Here is a 16505-nt window from a genome sequence, read left to right as displayed (position 1 = left end):
TGAATTCATGGTACATGCATTTGTTTATTTAGGTTTTACCTGGTTTGACAATGGTTTCAACCTTGCTTTGCCATTTCCTGGATAACCATGGTGTGATGGGATTCATTCTTGGTTGAGCTTTGGATTGTCGAAAGGTTCTAGATCTAGGTGAGGTGGTCTCAAGAAAATCCCAAGGGTTGGTGTGGAGATGGTTTTCTCTAGGAAGCCCTTGACAGGTGGGTCGAGACAGGAAAATTCCTCATGGTATGGTGAAGGAATTCTGAGGCATCCGAGCTTGGTTTGGTTTTGTGATCTTGGGACCGATTTAGGTGAGATCACGGTAACTTGAGTGTGGAGGTGGTTTAACCTATGGAGTCCCTGGTTGGTTATGTTTTGGTTTATCCCATGAGATCCCACATTCATGCTTGGAATATGGCACGGGGGCTATTGGTTGAAAGAGAGATTTGGTTTAGCCCAATTTATGGTCGGGAGGTACATGGAAGTCCTGACTTGGTTAGCTTTTCATATGTTAGTATGAGTTATTTTACTAATGCGATTAATGAGCACATGTATTGGTTATTATGTGGATCTTATGGCTGATTTGTCATGGTTTCTATTATGGTTATATGCTGATTATATGCATGGTTCTATGATGTGATCTAATTATGGCTCTTGTTTATGATTCTATAGTTATTGAATGGTTGGTGAATGCATGGGCTAATAAGTGTTGTTGCAACTAGCTTGAGAGGGCATAGAGCCTTCTTGGTGATCCCCATATGAAGTTCATAATTTTATGATCAGATATGCATTCATGACCTGTAGCTTTCATGTTTACCATATGTTTGATGAAATGTCTATCATGGATTATGCATGTCTAGGTCAAGTTCTTGCTTAAGTTTTGACTGGTTGGCATTGATATCATCTTTGTTATGATTCTAGAAAGTTATAGGCAGTTTTGGGCAATGGTTTGGATGCTAGCTTGAAAAAGTGGCATAGAGCTCGCAACTGCTGGCACAAAACTGGGGATTTTGGGTCATAATCGCATGGAAGCAGGTTTATGCGTGCAGTTATAACCTCATAACCACATGCACAATGTGTCAAGGGTGTGATTGTGGAGTTAAGTCAGTGAAAAAGAGTTCCAACTCAGGGATTGATCACCTGGGGTGGTTGTGAGGCTCCTTAGTGATTTATAGTTCCTGAGGGATGTCAATTAGTTTTTGGTTTGTAGGCCCCACTTCCATAACTGGAGCTTGGAGGTCAGATCATGTCATAGTAGTACTTAGCTCATGTTTACCATGGAGAGCTTGTAAAAGTGGGTAAATGTAGGTTTGGCGGGTTACAAGTTGCAAGAATATTGGGATTTTGAAAGGAGTTCACCTCCCTGACCCTTTAGGTTGCCACTTGTCCACTTACAATTACCAAGTCTCTTTTCGTTTCCAAGTGTTGTCATTGTAGCTTGTTGGTGGACATTGCGTTTGGGTCTTTGTTGTTGTCTTATGTTCAATACGACCATTTGCTTCCATCAAGGTCTGCGTTTTTCTGTTTATTGCTGCCAACATTTTCTGTTGGGGACTTTTTGCATGGATTCGACATTGCCCTTTTCCTACCACTGCCACCTATGTTTCTGCTCCCAGTTTTGTCTGTTTCCTAGTTGGATGTGGTTGTGGTTTTGCTGGGTGATGCTGCCCTATTAGGTAAGGGCTGTCTATGCTGCCTGTTGCCTAGTTTATTGGCATTGATGTTAGCGACCCTTACCATCATTGCGTATTTTGTAGGTCACCTCTGCGTTTCAGGTTGGATTTTGGGCCTTGGCTGTTCTTGTTGGGGTTTTCTGGCCCTTGTATAGTTCTGCACCCATTGGGGTTTTCGACATGCATGCATGCCTTATTTTTTGTTGTTTTATCAGTTTTATGGCTTAGGGTTTGTGGGTCCTAGGTATTTTGTTTCTCTAATGTGTGACGATGTATGTTAGAGCATCTGCATTTACATCCTTGCTGATCATAGTATCTTCTAGCAATATTTATGTAATGAGGCCTATCAAAGCATCTCCGGGTGCATCCTTGCTAGTCAGAGTATCTTTTGGCATAAAGAATTAGGTTCATTGGCATGTAGGTTTATTGTGGGTTGCTTATGCAGGGTTATGCTCGAGTTTGTTGACCCACATTGTAAAGATTCATTGCCCGTTATTTGGGATTTACCTGGTGCTCCCTTCGAGGTTCTTCAACAAGCCTGCATGCTCATTTTCTTTAGTTGATATAGTTATACTATCTTGGTAACAATCAAATAGTTGAAAATGTGATTTTGGTATATCTAGATTTATGTCACTAGTTTTATATTTTTCAATATAAATGTCAATTGATTTTTTCTTTCTAAAAAAAGAAAAAAAAATAAATGTTAAGAAAATCCATCATTTTGTATTACTACCTTGAATGATATTTCATATATAATAACCATGTTAAAAAATATAGTTGGGTAAACATGTAAACTAGTGCAAGCATATAAATTGATATGAATCAATCCACAATAAGCATCAAAACAGTTACTTCATTATATCTCTCATGCTGCTAAAAGTCAAAAAATCATAAAAACTAACTAAACCAACCTATCCATCTTAATTCTGAATTTACCAAGCACCGAGAGGGATCAAATCTCTTTTCACTTTAAAAGAGGTTTGTATCTCAAGAGATTTGATCTCTCTTAGCGCTTAGTAGATCTAGAGTTAAGATGGATCTAGTCTAGTTTAACTATTAATTATAATTATAATATTGCTCTACATTACATCTCTACCATATTAGGTTGGAGAGTGCCTCTAGGTGCAATTATAACTTTATTTTAAAGTACTGTTATTAATATTAATTATAAAAGAAGTTAATACATAAGTTAAACATATATACATTTAAGAAAGGCATAGTCTAATTTATACACAATTTATAGATGAAATAACTTTTTTTAGGGCATTTTTTGTGATTAATTTTAACTAAATTTCACAAAGATTTTTTAAACTTGAGTTAAGTTGTTTAATTTGTACAATTAGAGGGTCCAAGAGGTTTTTAGGGCGTTGAGTCCATTTATGTATTCAAAAAAATATTTTAAATAACAAAAAATCACAATATTGCTTGAAATTGTATCACATGCATTCACTTCATATAACATTTATTTTAAATTAATCAATTTAATTAAAAAAACACAAATTACATAACTATTTAGAGGATAAATCTCAGTGTTTAATTTATATATATTATTATAAATATTCTACATAAATTAAATTCCTATCATCTATCTATTCAATATTAATAATTGAATTAAAATTCTTTAATATTTATTACAAAATAAAAACACCTAATCCTACCATTATTAATAATTAAATTAACATTTTTTAAGTTTATATTAATAATTAATTTAAAAATCTTTAATTTTTTTTACAAAATAAAAACAGCTGAACCTACCAATATTAATAATTAAATTAAAATTTTCTATTTTCTCAAAGAAAATAAAGACACCTAAACATACAAATATATGTCAAGAAAATCTATACATTTTGAACTGATACCCTCAGCACGGGAGCAAACGTCAAGGAATATTGGAATACGAAATAAGTGCACTTTCATTTCAGAGATCCATTATTACCACTACCTAAACTTCCTTTTAAGAAACATGCTGTAATCCACCATATGGCATAGAATGGCCGCATCGCATATTTAGCTACGCAGGCGTCGATAACATCTACAGCGGTTCCAAGATGCTTTTTATATCATGGTCGACACGCCCCTCGCCCGAGGACCAGGCCTACTGTTTACAGCAAACCTCGTTTGTGACATCCCATACTCAATTACTTCGCTATGCTATTCTTCGTTTGCATTCATTGTATTGCAAGAATTCACTGCAATCGCAGATTAATCCGTAAATGAAACAAGTTATATGTATGAGCTCCATAAAAATCTAATCCAAAAGCAGAGTGTGTTCTAATTCTTGTAAAATTTATTCGAGCGCTAACTGGATTGTTTTCCAAAATTAAATTCCTTTCTCTTCCATATATACAAGAGTTCTGGGATGGGTGACCTACTGGGAAGTCCTGGTTACCGGGTGCAAGCTCCGGAAGTGATGATTGATGCTATGTGATTCATTTCACTAGTTTCAATTCCATTTCTTGACCCCTGTGAGCATCGCCAGATGCAATGAGTGCTAAGTGAACTATTCAAAAATCATGAGAAATTAGTCAGTTACGACTACCTCTCATGGAAATGGTCATACATGAATGACTTACTTAAGTTGAATCCCAAAATGATATCTAATAATGATATCTAATATAATGCACTGCGTAAACCTCCATACTTAAATTCAAAAAGAGTCAATGGATCTCTACTTGAATGGTTCATGAGGCACAATACTTGCTAAGGTTTTGCAAATGGAGTAGCAAGCTAAGTGGGCTTGATTGTGGGGAAAACTCCACAGTTAAGCGCGGTTGAGCCAGAGGAGTTCTGGGATGGGTGACCTCCTCGGAAGTCCTGGTTACCGGGTGCAAGATGCAACATCTAAGGCTCCTTTCTCCAATGAAGATTGCCAGTAGCTCATCGAAGCGGGCTATGCTATCAATCACGCAAAAATGAAGCTAGGCTCTGGGATTCAAACCTATGAAAAAGCGAAAAACCTGATAGAAAAGTGGAGGTAAGAAGAAATCTCAATCCTTCTGAATCATTTAACTACGACCCGAAATACAGAAATGCAACATCTAAGGCTCCTTTCTCCAATGAAGATTGCCAGGAGCTCATCAAAGCGGGCTATGCTATCAATCACGCAAAAATGAAGCTAGGCTCTGGGATTCAAACCTATGAAAAAGAAAAAAACCTGATAGAAAAGTGGAGGTAAGAAGAAATCTCAATCCTTCGTTGGAACCCAAAAAGAAAAAGGTTATTAATAGACTGTTGAGGGTATAGTCAGTTGGGCTGTGGGCCAGGGAGTTTATCACCATTGACACAGTTTCAATTTCGGCTTTATTTTCTTAGTGCTTTGCTTGGGAAATCTCTGAAGGGACATAGCTGAGGAGATTGGCCCCAATTTGGCCAAAAAAATTAGTAGTCTCTGTATAAGAATGAAGAGATTGTTCGGGGATGGGTACCCGGATTACAATTTGTTTTCTGTCATCGTTTTAACTTTTAAGATGCAATGCAGACATTTCCAGTTGAAGTGGGCATCAGTGGAATCAAGCACCTGCATTAGAGCTGGGGAAAGGTTCTGTGTGTGCAGCCAAGAGTTGTTCTCGTGGGTATCGATGCCACTGGAGATTTTGTATGCCAATAACTATGAAGTCTCAAATGGCACCCAGCCTTCCCCTAGTTACAGCCCTGCTAGTTTGGCGAATCCAAAGGTTTCAAAGCTGATGGCAGCTTACTGTTTTGGTAGCGGGACACTTCAAGGCCATCTATTGGTAATTTTAGTACTATTTTCTACTTTGATTTCATGAACTTTGTTTTATAAACTATAGAATCTATGGTACTACTGGGTGATCAAGAGTCTGACTTCCCTAACTACTTCAGTCTCCATTTTCAATTCGATTATATCATATTTTTGTTCTGTCAGAATGGAGCTGGTGCCGTCATTGCTGCAACTGACACGTTCGAGATTTCCCTCGGCTTCACCCATTTCATGCTGTTTAGAGGGCTGAATTTTTTATGAAATTACTTCTAGACATAAATTGGACTGTTAGACAAATTTGCTTGATGATGAATGATATGGCTCTTCCTTTTATGGGTAAATGTATATGTAATAAGTGTTTGGAGGAATAAACGGCCACATACGTAATGAGTAAGATAAGTATATGTAAAGGTCAATATAGTTACTATTGGAATATGAATTTATGATTTGGATATATGGATGTGTTAAGGTATTTGGAGGATGTTTTCTTACTTTTTAATGAATTATGTCTAACTCTATTGTATAACTCAGGTTTATTATTTCTATTGTAGTTGTATTTCACATCCATATCTTGTGTATACACTGTACTGTAGTTTATTAGGTTGCATTTCAAGAATTTGGTACAGAACATTTGATTTTGGGTGGTCCATCCTTGGGTTTTGCTTTTTCGGATTCTTATCAATTTTGTTTTTATATAAGTGGTATAAAAAAGCCAAAACTAAGAATTACTTACTTTAATACCAAATATTGAATCAAAATCTCTGAAATATAGTATAATAGGCTAAAGTATACACAATGTATATAAAATGTGAATGTGAACTACAACTCCTAAAGAGAAAATAAAAATAAATTGCACACTAACTCTTTAAAATAAAATAACCTTTTTCAAGGATTCCAATACATTAACATATCCAAATTATATGTTAATCTTCCAATATGATTTTATTAAGCCAATCCTTATTACATATACAATTGTTGTATTACATATCTATTTAACGTTATGTTAATGTTCCAATATTTACCGCGTTGATATTTATATATACTTATTCTCATTCACTGCAAATATAGACCTTTTATTAAGCCAATCCTTATTACATATACCATTGTTGCATTACATATCTATTTAACCTTATATATGCCTCCTTTTGGAGTCATATTAGTGAAGTTTACTGGTCATTGTAACTGAAACAAAATAAATTATAATCATGGCCTTAGAGCTGGCATTTCTCAATAACGTTACGGTTCTAGGTTGTTTCTTTAAGAGGCCATTTTGGAGAGATTACCATAACTGGTTAAAGCATGCTCACTTTCGTGATGAACCTATAGGATAGAACTGATGCAAAATCCATACTTCAGCTAATGACAGGTTCCAAATTTCGCTTCTGGACTTGGGCCAATTCTTTCGTACAATCCAATCGCCAGTCATCTTAAATCAATCCTATGCTGCCGTCAAAGGCAATTGAGGAAAAGATGGTAGTTTTTTTTGGTAATAATTGGGTGTGCCATGTGGCACATATTTCCCTTTGCTTCCTATTTTTGAAGATCCTGCTATACTTAATACTGTTGATCGACAGTAACAGAACATATTGAACCATTTGAAACCCCACTATTTTATTTCGACTAAAAATTATGGATTTTGGGTGTAATAGAGTGAAAATTCCCTTCTTGCCTCTTCTTGGTCAAAATTCCTATGGATTGTGATCAATTACTGCCCACAGATTTACTGCCCACAGATTTGGTAAAGGTTGCAAGTATGTTGGTGATGGGAATTTGGTGTAGTGAATAGAAATTTTGAATTTTTATTTTTTTACTTTTGTGGCGGGGGGGGGCAAATACCATTTTGGCAAGACCCTTGTGGGGGCAGAAAACTTTGGTTTATAAGTTACAGCCAAAGGGTATCTATTCCAGCAAAAGCTCCCGGACTCACATCTGATCTCGTCAACTTGCCTTGGACAAACCTCATCGACTTCCTTAAGTATGAGACACCAAAAGATGGCACAACAAATTGGCCGCATTAGCATGCTGGCATGTTCTCAGGGAGATTGAATTAGAATGCAGGTCAAGAAGTGCACTTAATTTACCACTTGACCACGACCCACATGATATGAATTTTAGATTTCCAAAATTCAAGTTAGTATTAGTAGAAGTTGCTTGAAGATTTAGATTATATTTTCCAATGGGAACACGCTTTATGTTATGCTCTACTAATGTCTGTCCGATAGGCCCAATTTGGGTGGCATATAACAGGGCTAGAAATAACCCCACTGAGATGTTGTAATCTTCATGAAAAGAAATATGTTTTGTATGGATGTGTTGTTTTTTTCTGCTCATTGCTATCTAGTGATGATGTAGTTCCTTCTTGAACCTGAGGTCATCATTTTTTTGGAGAAATTTTTCCTTTTTTCTATTAATGACTTGAGAACGTGCAAAAGGATTCGATTGATACTATTAACAATGGAAGTAAACTGTGCCTAGAATCACTTTTCTCGTAATCACATTGGCATGTATGTCATGAAAGATCAAACTTACATCCCTTTAATGCATGTAAGCATGGTTAATGCAAGCTTGAAGATCTCCTACCTAAAATGATTCTCTTAAAAGCAGTTGCATGTGAGTAGATTCTGTTAAAAGCACTTGCATGTGACAACTGACAACAAATTGGGCATAATCCAATGGGATAAAGGAATTACTCGGTTGCCTTCAACTCTGTTCGACATGATGCAGAAGGGGGAACTTGAAATTTGAAATAGCCCTTCTTTTATTGCTTTTGAATGGAGATTCTACTTCTTTGAAAATAATACATCATTTGGATAAGTTACTATACCAGAAAAATCCGTAGAATTCTGGTAGATAAATGGGGGCTATTTCTTACTGCTGCAAAATTACATCATCTGGCCAATGTTCATGCCGCATGTAAGAGAATCCAATCAAGGGAAGATAGCCTGTGGGAACTTTAACTTCCTGTTAAGTCCCTAGGGATACAATGCATTTTCTTTCTGTATTATCCACAAATTAATATGCAAGAATTGTTGCTGCCATTGTGTATGCATGAATATGGTGAGATTAGGTGGTTAATCTTCACTTAGAGGCCACGTGCTGAACTTTTATTTTTTATATTATTGCTCATTTTGGTTAAGGATGACCTACGTAGACCTCTTGGGGCTTACACCCCAGCCCTAAAGGAGGTGAGTATATATGACATTTCTTATTTGTAAACTTCAAGTTATATATTGATAAAGGTCTATGGGAAATCTTCCCATAGTGCACTTCTCTTGGTCATGTGCTTGGACACACAACAATCTCTCTTGTGTTTATCATTATAGTGTTGTTTCATTTCTGCTGTATTTTCACTTGGCTGAATTAGGGTTTGTTGGAGAAATCACTGTACAACCACTATCTACTTAATGATCTCAATTTGGTATTAGAGCTAGTGTGAACTCTTCCATCTCTATTCAGTGTTGTTTTAACCTTGTTTCAAGTCTGAAACTAGAGTCTTCTTTAGCACTTTTTTGGGATAGCAATAAATTTCTAGGGGTTTTTAAATCTTCTTTTCCCCAACGCCCTTTTTATTGGGCAGTTTTTGGTTTTTTCAGTGGATTTATGGGGATTTCTTTCAGATTTGTGCCCTTTTCTAGGGCAACACTCTCCTCTTTCTCTCTTTTCAACTAAAACACTACAGTTTTTCTCCAAGGCACTGTTGGTGCCTTCGGCATATGTGGCTGGAAAACAATTTTTCCTACCTAAATGGGGCCAAATACCATATTTGGTCCGATCAAATGACAACCCATTGTTGTAGCAAGGGTTTATGGATGTATTTGGAGAAACCCCTTGTCACCTTTGATTATGACAGCTGCGACCTTGTTTACTTGAAAAAGGATGAAGCCATTAGATAGATTACTCTGTTTGTGGAATTGGATCCTTTTCATCACACCAAGAATAACAAAAGTGCAAAGCAGAGTTGGGATACTTTTCAAAACTTATTGGACCTAGTGATATCTATTCAAGTCAATCGAATTGAAACTCAGCTTGCAAATCTCAACGATGGTTGACTTGTTACCATTGAGGAGTATATTGGAAGGTTCAAGAACATGAAATCTAACATTATTACATTTGGAGGCAAGAAAAAATCAGATTTAGAATATTTAAGTATTGTTTTGTATGATCTTTCTCTTGCATTCAAAAATTTTGTCATCATTTTTTACAACATTCCTCTATTTGTCATGGCACACAGCCCTCCCTCTTTAGAGGACGTGTTTTCATTTTTATCCAACATCAAGTCACCTTGAGGAATTTAGGAGAACTAACCCCTCGTGATCAAGTCCATGCTAAGGCTGCCTCATCCTCATGAATACATGAACCTAGAAGGGAACCTCACAAATCCTTGAAGAGGAGGAGGATGATGTGCTCCTGTTTCCATAAGGAGGGTCATTCTTCAAAATTTATCTTCTTTGTCTTCAAAAGATTGAAGATATTGGTAGGTAGCTAGCAAAAATGGCCTCTTTGAAAAAAAGGCTGACACTTCTAATGCTGCGCATCTTGTTGTGCACTCTGCTTTGTGGTCTTCAACTCTTTCACATGAATGGATTCTAGATTCTAGGGCTACTAGACACATGACAAAATACAGGCATCTTTTCTCTGACTACAATAATCAGCATAGAAATGAGAAGATAAGTATTGGTGATGACTCAACTCTCCTAGTTTATGGTTTTGGCACCGCTGTGGTTGACAATGCTAAGTTTGGGAATGTTCTCGATGTTTTGCGGTTGGACCAAATCTCATTTGCGTCACACACACCAATAAAAAGGTGAAACTTTGGTTGGATAGATGAGGTGTCAAGGATATAGGTGGTGAGTTCAAAGTGGTTGCCTGTAGATATTGCGAGGAATCTAAACATATATACAAGCTGGGAAATAGTTCTTCACCTTTAGCTCATAACAAATTTATTGCAATGATTGCCAATACAAATGAATATCATATGTTATAGTATTATCATCTAAATCATACCAATGATGGATCCTTGAGACAGATGAGTTGTCTTCATCTTGCTAGTGGTCTTCCAGAGATCAACTCTCCTAGTGGTGTCTGTGAGGGTTTCATTATGGGAAAACATCATAAGTCCTTTCTGAAAGACAAATCAAACCTTGCTTCCAAGTGCTTTGAGTTGATTCATACTAACATTTTTGGCTCCATGGCCACCACTTTTGCGTGAAATTTTAATTATTGTTGCAGTTAAATGGTTATTATTCTCCTATCAATTGATTATTTGTCTTCTGCAATTTATTTGCAGCAAATACTGAATAAAACACTACTACAACTTCACTGAAAAATAAATAACCATAGGAATTGAGAAAATTATAACGCACACACATAAATAATGAACACCAAATTTTCGGACAAATGTACCTGGAAAAACCCCAGTATGGGGAAAATAAGTTCTACAGATGAGTATTTTTATTATTCTTTAGCAAAATTTGTGGTGGAGAAATTACAACAGTGTGTCGTAAATGAGCAAACCTCTAGAAAATTATTTCTACCACTTTTGCGAGTCAATCTACCCTCTTAGAATCAATTTGGCCTCCCTCTGGCTCCTGATCTTCTCACATGTGTGGCCTTGGCTTTGGCAAAGTCGCGCTGCTGAGGAAATAACTCGACATCCCTCTGGATTTCGACCTCAACTAGAAAAATCGACTTTCCTGTGCAAATCGATCTCTCCTGTAATTCGTCTCTTTGCTCTAGAAATTCATCCTCTTGGAGCAGTGCACATTACTAACAGGGTAATTCACACCCCTCTCTGGAGCAATTCACACCACTGCAAAATTCACCTCTCTCTATAGAAAATAGATCTCCAAATATCTTTGGAAATCGTTGTGATAAATTCCTTTGGTAATCTTGTCTCCAAACACCACTGATCTCACTTTACCGATGCTCCTGTGCCCTTGCTATCATTGCAATGCTGTGTCTCGATTTCTAACTAATCTATTCTCCAAGTGCCCATTGATTTCCTGATATAATCTCTTGTTGACGAATCAACGACCATGATCTAATCTCAATCGATGGCTAAGATCATCTTGCCCCTTCAAGTAACTTTTCTGGAAGTCTTTAGAGGAAAATTGATTTACCTCAATTAATACTGATTAATTAAGCCATTTCCCTAAGTTAGACTTAGGAAAATTAATAAATTGGCTAATTAATTCTAATTAAGGCCTTTTCCTTGGAAACCTTTTCTAGGTATTGGAGAAAATGTGTGCCTTAGCCTCATAAACACCATCTGAGACTAGAACACCTGTTTAAGCTACATAAACTAACACTCCCTCTTAGCGAGGAAGGTGTTCTGCATAACACCCAACTTGTCTATGAAGAAGATGAATCTCGCCTTGCCTAAAGCCTTCGTCAGTTGCTATGTACTCTGCCTTTACAGAACTTAGTGCCACAAACTTCTGCTTCTTGCAGTACCAAGAAACAACTCCTGATCCCATGCTGAAGTAGCACCTTGAAGTGATTTTCTAATCCACAGTGTTACCCACATAGTCTGCATCATTATATCCAAACAACCTGACACCATCACCTCTAGAATATCTAATCCCATACTTGATAATGCGACACAAATATATCAGCACATGTTTAGCTGCCATCCAATGCAATCTCTTCGGCTCCACCATGAACTGACTGAGAGAGTTTATCACATAGGATATATTTAGCCTGGTGTTGACCAAATACATGAGAGAACCTATCAATTGTCTATACAAGTTGGGGTTCACATCCTTCTCCTTGGATGCATCTATCTTCCTCCAATTAGTGATCATGGGAGTAGACATGGCTCTGCAATCCTCCATCCCGAATCTCCTCAGGATCTCGATGCAGTATTTTCCTTGTCCAAGGAAAATCTCACCATCTGTCTGCCATACCTCCATGCACTAGAAGATAGTGCATGCGCCCAAATCCTTCATCTTGAACTCAACTGCAAGGTCCCTCTTGCACTCCTCTATGAGCCCCAATGAACTTGTAAAAAATAAGTCGTCCACATGCAAGTCAAGAATGTGCACCTCACCCCCAACCATCAAGTAGTAGAGGTTTGAATCCGCCTCACTCTTCATGAAGCCCATGCCCTGCAAGTATTTGTTGATGCGCTCATACCACGCCCTGGGAGCCTGCTCGAGCTTGTATAAAGCTCTCTTTAATCTGCACACATGGGTCTCTTTGTTATGTGCCATAAAGCCCTCCGATTGTTCAATTTACACCTCATCTTCCAGTTCACCATTCAGGAACGCCGTCTTGACATCCATCTGATGGACCTGCCATCCCATTTGTGCGGCTAGTGAGATCACAACTCGTATAGAAGTGTACTTGGCTACAGAAGAAAATGTCTCCTCGTAATCTATTACTTCCTTTTGAGAGAACCCCTTGGCCATGAACCCAACCTTGTATTTCTCGATCCTTCCATTTGCACCATGCTTGATCATACAGATCTAGCGTGATCCAACCATCATCGCCCTGTTTTTGGTCTAGGTACAACCTCCCACACATTGTTTTGCATGATTGAGGAGTGTTCCTCAAACATAGAATCCTTCCACACCTACTGTTGTGTGACCTCTTGATAGCTAGAAGGCTCTCTATATACTAACCGATTGACCAACACCATGTAGCCAATGTACCTCTCTGGTTGTCTCTGCTCTCTATTGCCTGTCCTAGGAGTCCCCATAAATCTTGAGCATACCTAAGTGCTGAACCTTGCGTTTCCTCCTGCCAACAATGGAGTTAGGAATATCCACCTTCATATCCTCTTGATGCATCTCCTCTGATTTGCTGCTCCATACTCTGCAAACTCTCAGGAACACCTGCACCTGAGCTAGTGCTCGTACTTGTGACTGTACTCTTGCTTTGTTGCCCCTGGTAATCTGTCCAAAATATCTGTACCCTGGAAGCCTAGTAGTTGATGTCCACATCAATGGCACAATGGTCCCACATACCTTGATTGATCTAGGAGCTGCCATTAATGTAATGACAAAGGACACAATGCTCAAACTTAACCTCAAAGGCTCCTTGAGGAAGACCACGACAGTGCTGCAGCTAGCAGATTTCTCCACAATGACCCCTGAGGGGATTGTGGAAGATGTGATGTTCCCCATTGATTCTTGGGAGTACGCTGCTGATTTCTTAGTTCTCTAGCCAAAGGCAAAGCTCACTGGGTATCCTCTCATTCTGGGAAGACCGTCGTTGGCTACAACTGATGCCTACATCAGCTGCCGAGCTGGGAACATGACCATAAAGAACGGGCACATGTCCAAGCATTTAATCCTATATCCTCCTACCCAACCCTTGCTATAACATGATCTACCTCTCTAGTTGGAGGAGAAGGATGAGGATGAATTTTATTCTGCACCACTATGTACATTAGAAATCACCATGGGGGGAAAACCGCAAGATGAGGATGATATGATTGAAAATTTGATTCAGAATCCACCTCCTAGTGTATCCATTAGAAGAAACAGTCAAAGAAACCCAAAAAAACCCCTCAATTGATCTCTGTGTGGCCGACCCCACTTCTCTCCATGTTAAAAATATAGAGTTTGGCCGAGAAAGGACATTGAAATTCAATCCATGCCTTTATACTTCCCAGGAGAAGGAGCTATGCAACGTACTGAGAAAACATCTAGATCCCTTCACCTGGAGTTACAAGGAGATGAAGGGAGTGCACCCTTTAGTATGTATTCATCATATATACATCAAGGAAGATTGCAAACCAGTCAGGCAGCCTCAAAGGAGGATGAACCCAACACTTAAAGATATTGTTAAGGAAGAACTGCAGAAATTGCTTGATGCAGGATTCATCTATCACATCTCTTACAGTGAATGGGTCTCTCCTTTGGTGCTAGTGCCAAAGAAAAATGGTAAGTGGAGAATTTGTGTTGAATATTGGGGATTGAACAAAGCCACTAAAAAGGACCATTTTCCTTTACCTTTCATAGATCAAGTGTTAGACGGTCTGGCAGGGAAAACGTTTTTCTGCTTCCTAGATGAGTTTAGCGGGTACAATCAGATTCAAATCAGCCCAAAAGACCAAGATAAGACCACTTTCACTTGTCCTTGGGGTACCTTTGCATACCGAGTCCTTCCTTTTGGTTGGTGCAATGCTCCAACCACTTTCCAAAGAGCGATATTGAGTATATTTTCTGAACTGGTTCATGATGCAGTAGAAATATACATGGATGATTTTACTCCTTATGGCTCTGACTTTTAGGAAGATTTATCTAACCTAGGAAAAGTTCTAGATAAGTGTATTGAGATGAACCTATCCCTTAGTCCAGAAAAATGTGAATTTTTTATGACTGAAGGGACTGTGCTAGGTCATGCAATATTTCAACAAGGACTGCAGGTGGACCCCAACCAAATTGCCATCATCCAAAGGGTTCCACCTCCTCAAAAGGTGAGAGATGTCAAAAGCTTCCTAGGCTTAGTTGGATATTACAAGAGATTCATTAAAGACTTCAACAAGATAGCCTCTCCTTTGTACGGCCTCCTAGACAAAGATGTTCAGTTCATATGGTCGAAAAACTGTCAAGAAGCCCTAGATACCTTGAAGAGCAAGCTAGTGATTGCCCCAATTCTCAGAGGCCCAAACTAGGCCCTACCCTTTCACATTCACATAGATGCCTCGAACAAAGAAATAGGAGTAGTCTTAGGACAAATTGATGAAAAATTACCTTATGCCATATACTTTATAAGAAAAAAATTGTCAAACGCAGAGTTAAACTATATAGTGACCGAGAAGGAACTCCTAGCTATCGTGCATTCCTTAAACAAATTCAGACATTATATCACGGGCTATCAAACCTTTGTGCACACTAATCACGCTACAATTAGATATTTATTGAACAAACCAGATGTCAATTCTCACATTATTAGATGGCTTCTTTTACTGTAGCAGTTTGACCTAACCATTATTGATAAGCCTGGTAAAGAGAATATTGTTGTTGACTTTTTGTCTAGAGTAAATTTGCCTGCAGGTGAAGAAGGAATGGTGGATGACCAAATGCCAGAAGAACACCTATTTTCTATATTAGTGATCTCTCCATGGTTTGTTGATATAGCAAACTACTTGGTTTCAACACAGTTCCCACCACACCTATCCTCAAAAGAGAAGACCAAGATAGTAAGGAAAAGTGCACCTTTCACCTAGATTGGAGGAAATCTCTTCAAACTTGGCCCAGATCAGATCTTGAGAAGATGTGTCAAGGAGGAGGAAGTATTTGAAATCCTCCTGACCTGTCATGATGGGCCTTGTGGAGGTCATTTTGCAGCAAAAAGAATCACCTTCAAGATATTACAAGCAGGCTACTACTGGCCCACTCTTCATCAAGATGTGAGGAGATACACGAGCCAGTGTGATCGGTGTCAGAGGATTGGGAAACCCACTCTAAAGGATGAAATTCCCATGCAACCTCAAGTGACCTTTGAGCCATTTGAGAAGTGGGGCATGGACTTTGTGGGGCCTATCAACCCCCCTTCAAAGCAGAAGTAGTACATCATTGTGTGCACCAACTACCTAACAAAGTGGGCAGAGACAAAAGCAATCAAAGCAATGACAGAGGAAAAAGTAGCTGAGTTTTTGAGGGAAAACATATTCTACAAGTTCGGGTATCTGAGAGAGTTGGTCAGAGACCAAGGTAGTCAGTTCACTTCCAACCTAATTGAAGACATGCTCATACATCATAATATCAAGCATAGGATTTACACCCCTTGCCATCCACAAGCCAATGGGCAAGTGGAGGTCACTAACAGAGCATTGGAAGGGATCCTAACCAAGGTAGTGAGCAGCAGCCGAAAATACCAGACAAACAGATTAGTTGAGGCCACTTAGGCCTACAACACAACATGGAAGACCACCACTAGGTTCACACCCTATGAACTGGTCTATGGGAAGAAGGCTTTGCTGTCAATAGAGTTTGAATTCAATACCCTAAGGATGGTAGCTCAGCTAGACCTAGACCTCAGCCATGCATAGAAGGAGAGATTACTTTAGCTCAGTGGATTGGATGAATACAGATTGCAAGCCCTTCTCCATACAGAGGTAGTTCAGCTTCAGAGGGAGATTGGGCACTACTCTATGATTCAAG

The 16505-nt window shown here is 38.4% G+C and overlaps 1 protein-coding gene across 1 annotated transcript in view; it reads left to right on the top strand.

The window, feature by feature from the left end:
* Nucleotides 1-5861, top strand: part of LOC149216274 (UPF0548 protein At2g17695-like) — a 52439-nt gene extending 46578 nt beyond the window's left edge. The window contains exons 2-3 of the mRNA XM_089389889.1: nt 4620-4841; nt 5149-5861. Of these exons, the coding sequence (XP_089246015.1) occupies nt 4620-4841; nt 5149-5440 (514 nt within the window). The 3' untranslated portion in view covers nt 5441-5861. The remainder of the gene's footprint in view (nt 1-4619; nt 4842-5148) is intronic.
* Nucleotides 5862-16505: the final 10644 nt, after the last annotated feature.

This window comes from Pinus tabuliformis, chromosome 1_1 (assembly GCF_031772625.1).
Source record: "Pinus tabuliformis cultivar Carrire ecotype Pingquan chromosome 1_1, CPIR1, whole genome shotgun sequence".
In the NCBI taxonomy this organism is placed as follows: domain Eukaryota; kingdom Viridiplantae; phylum Streptophyta; class Pinopsida; order Pinales; family Pinaceae; genus Pinus; species Pinus tabuliformis.
The sequence above is the reverse complement of the archived record's forward strand: the minus strand, read 5'-3'. Positions and strand labels throughout refer to the sequence as shown.